General features: G+C 37.0%; 1 protein-coding gene across 3 annotated transcripts in view; it reads right to left on the bottom strand.

The window, feature by feature from the left end:
- Positions 1-299: 299 nt before the first annotated feature.
- Positions 300-3,241, bottom strand: part of LOC136833320 (moesin/ezrin/radixin homolog 1-like) — a 10,315-nt gene continuing 7,373 nt past the window's right edge. For all 3 annotated transcript variants that reach the window (XM_067095320.1, XM_067095318.1, XM_067095319.1), the window contains exons 7-8: positions 1,473-1,610; positions 300-525 (exon numbers count right to left, since the gene is read on the bottom strand). In XM_067095320.1, coding sequence (XP_066951421.1) covers positions 339-525; positions 1,473-1,610 — 325 coding nt within the window. In that variant the 3' untranslated portion in view covers positions 300-338. The remainder of the gene's footprint in view (positions 526-1,472; positions 1,611-3,241) is intronic.

The following is a 3,241-nucleotide window of genomic DNA, read 5'->3' as shown; positions in this document are numbered from 1 at the left end:
TCTGGATAACCAGCTGTGAAAAGGAATAATTCTTTTAAACGTAGATATTTGTATAACAAACTCGTTACTGACTACATGAATAAGATTAAATCGGTTCTGTATTAACAGAAAACAGACTTTTTTCCTTAGTTATTTACATAACATTCCTTATTCTTAGCCTTCTCGCTCTGTTTCACGAATTATTTATCCACTCAGATATGTTCAAATAAGACGAATTCTTTGGCTCGAACAACGTGACACGTTATACTACGAGAGTGCCATTTTACTTCAAACCTTGACTGACAGAAGTTAAAAACTAGTTCGCTTTCTGCTAAGTTTCATTGCCAGATATCGCTTGATCAAATAGTGCCAAGCAACTGCTTGTGCACGTAATAATTAACCATGATAGTTTCTTGAACTTCCTTAACGAAGCTTGAGTCTGGGCCAAGAAGTTTGACATCAGCTGCTGGCGCCACTGGAACAATGGTCAGGGACTTTCTCCCGCGGGCTGCTTGCTTCAATTTCGAGAAGGGGATTTCGGATGTCCTGCGGAGTGAAGGCGATTAATGTCTCAAATGCTGTGTGAGGTTTGTTTTCACTTATAATTATTCAGCCCTGGAAAGGATTTCTATGTCTGTGAATGAAAAAACTTCGTGTTATCCAACGAAAATCTAAGATGTATGATTATTTTTATGAAATGATGCATCACTGTCCATTTCAGGGACCGCGAGTCATCGTTTTTCTCAAATATCTTTCAAACTAGTTATTTGATCGAAATGGTACTTTGTCACAGTGTACAAGACTCCTCTCGCTAATTTTTGGTAATATAGTGCATTGTCAAATGGATTTAGCCAAGGCGTTTACTCTTGACTTTTAAAGGCAAAGTCATGAGTTAAGTGGGGGCTAATCTACGTATTCAAACGTCCGCTATCCCCATAGACAGGGAAAGCGGGGTCGGAGATGGAGGCCAGGGAGAGTGGGTTGAGGATGGATGAGGAGGAAGGGGAGGGAGGGACAGGATGAGGATAAAGGACGTTCGAATGCATAGTTTGGCGATGCTTGGCAACGCCATGTAAGTCAAGTAAACGCCTTAACTAAAACCATTCGACAATGCGCTATATTACCAAAATTAGCGGGAGGTGTCTTGTACCCTGTGTCAGAAATGCCATTTCGATCAAATAATTAGTTTGAAAGATATTTGAGAAAACGATGACTTGCGGTCCCTGAAACGGATAGTAGTTAATTTCATACTGATTTCGCGAAGACTGGATATTTCTCTACACAGAAATATTTGCAAGAGAAAACGTAATGCCATTCGTTAAGTAACTGAATATATTGCACTGCAAGAAAATTACCGAACATTACGTAAGCTTGCGAATTTAAGCTGGAAAGAAAGCTAATCCTATTACGCTAATGGTTCTGCTTCCATTGACTTCGTATCATTAAATAAAAAAAAAAGGGTTGATAAGAAAGAATAAGATTTCCACTCTTACGCAGTTCCTGCTTTGATGGCCATGCCACTGAGACTGACGGAGAGGAGAACTGGGTAACCGTCGTCTCTCTTCATGTTGTATCTCTCGATGCCGTAAGACTCTACGTTCTCGGCCACGGTATTTAAGTAGTCTTCCATTCTGTCCGGACACACACGGAAGTCCATAATAACTGATATAACTTTGTATAAGAAATAATAAAAAACTAAGGCTTCCTATTTTGGTAGAGACAGACACGTATGATACGGGAGTGAGGCAAGATCCACAGTGGAGTACATGTTACAAAACATAGTGCATTAAAAATATTTATGTGCAAAGCTTAAAGCTTTCGCCCAACTGCTGTGGAGTGGATAACTGATACAACTTTGTATTAAAAAATAATACAAAGTTAAGGGTCTTATGATGGGCAGAGACAGACATGTATGATACGGGAATAGCTACAACTTTGTATAAACAGTAAAAAAAAAACAAGGGTCCTATGGTGGGTAGAGACAGACATGTATGATACGAGAATAACTAACTGATATAACTTTGTTTAGGATTTAATAAAAAAAACTAAGGGTCCTATGATGGCCACAGACAGACACGTATGATCCAGGAGTGGATAACTGATATAACATTTTATAAAAAAAAAAAAACTAATAAAAAAACTGAGTCCTATGATGGGCACAGACAGACGTGTATGATACGGGAATGGATAATTGATATAACTTTAAATAAAAAATAAAAAAGAACTAAGGGTTCTAAGACGGGAAGAGACAGACATGTATGAAACGGGAATGGCTAACTGACATAACTATATAAAAATTATAAAAAAAAATTTAGGCTCCTATGGTGGGTGCAGACAGACATCTATAAAACGAGAGTAGATAACTAATATAATTTTTAAAAAATAAAAAAACAAAGGATCCTATGATGGGTAGAGAAAGGCATAAATGATACGTGAGTGGCTGCCTGATATAATTCTGTATTAAAAAAAAAAAAAAAAACTAAGGCTCCAGTGAGGGATAACGTGTGATTTAGTCATCATGATGTAGTCACTGTATTATACACCATCCCCATTAATAAATATATAGTAAAAGTTAAATAAACTGGCAGCAATTTATTAAACTGATACTAATTTATATAGTTTGAAGGGTTCTTTGTGTATTCTATCTTTCTGACAAAGCACTATTTATTATTCATTCTGACGAATCCAAAAATTCAAATGTGCTCTCACTCTGTCAATAACAAAACATAAACAACAATAGTATGATTCTGAAACCTGTTTTCAATCGATGTAATTCCCTTGCATAACATGTCCATGAGAACAAACAGAGAGAGAGAGAGAGAGAGAGAGAGAGAGAGAGAGAGAGAGAGAGAGAGAGAGAGAGAGAGGAGGGTGGGGTGGGAGGGGGTTACTCAACACCTCCAAATAGCAGAAAGAAGTAATTTGTGACCTTGACATTTTCTTGGTTAGGAGTTACGCCATTATAAAAAAATAACATATCAAGGTCTAAAGCTTCTTTAAAATGGTTTATTTCAGTGTGTATATATAACTATTACAGCCTATATGACATCTAAATACACCGAGTAGCTAGTAAATAACCAGCTTGAAATAATCATATCTTAAAGTTAACTGCAATAAGGCTTAGTGAAGGAAATGATACCAAAGGGCATAATATGAGAGAGAGAGAGAGAGAGAGAGAGAGAGAGAGAGAGAGAGAGAGAGAGAGAGAGAGAGAGAGAGAATGTTCATTACTTTTGTTGTTTAATCTATCAGGAATATCAAT

The sequence above is a fragment of the Macrobrachium rosenbergii genome, chromosome 51 (genome assembly GCF_040412425.1).
Source record: "Macrobrachium rosenbergii isolate ZJJX-2024 chromosome 51, ASM4041242v1, whole genome shotgun sequence".
NCBI classification, from domain to species: domain Eukaryota; kingdom Metazoa; phylum Arthropoda; class Malacostraca; order Decapoda; family Palaemonidae; genus Macrobrachium; species Macrobrachium rosenbergii.
The sequence above is the reverse complement of the archived record's forward strand: the minus strand, read 5'-3'. Positions and strand labels throughout refer to the sequence as shown.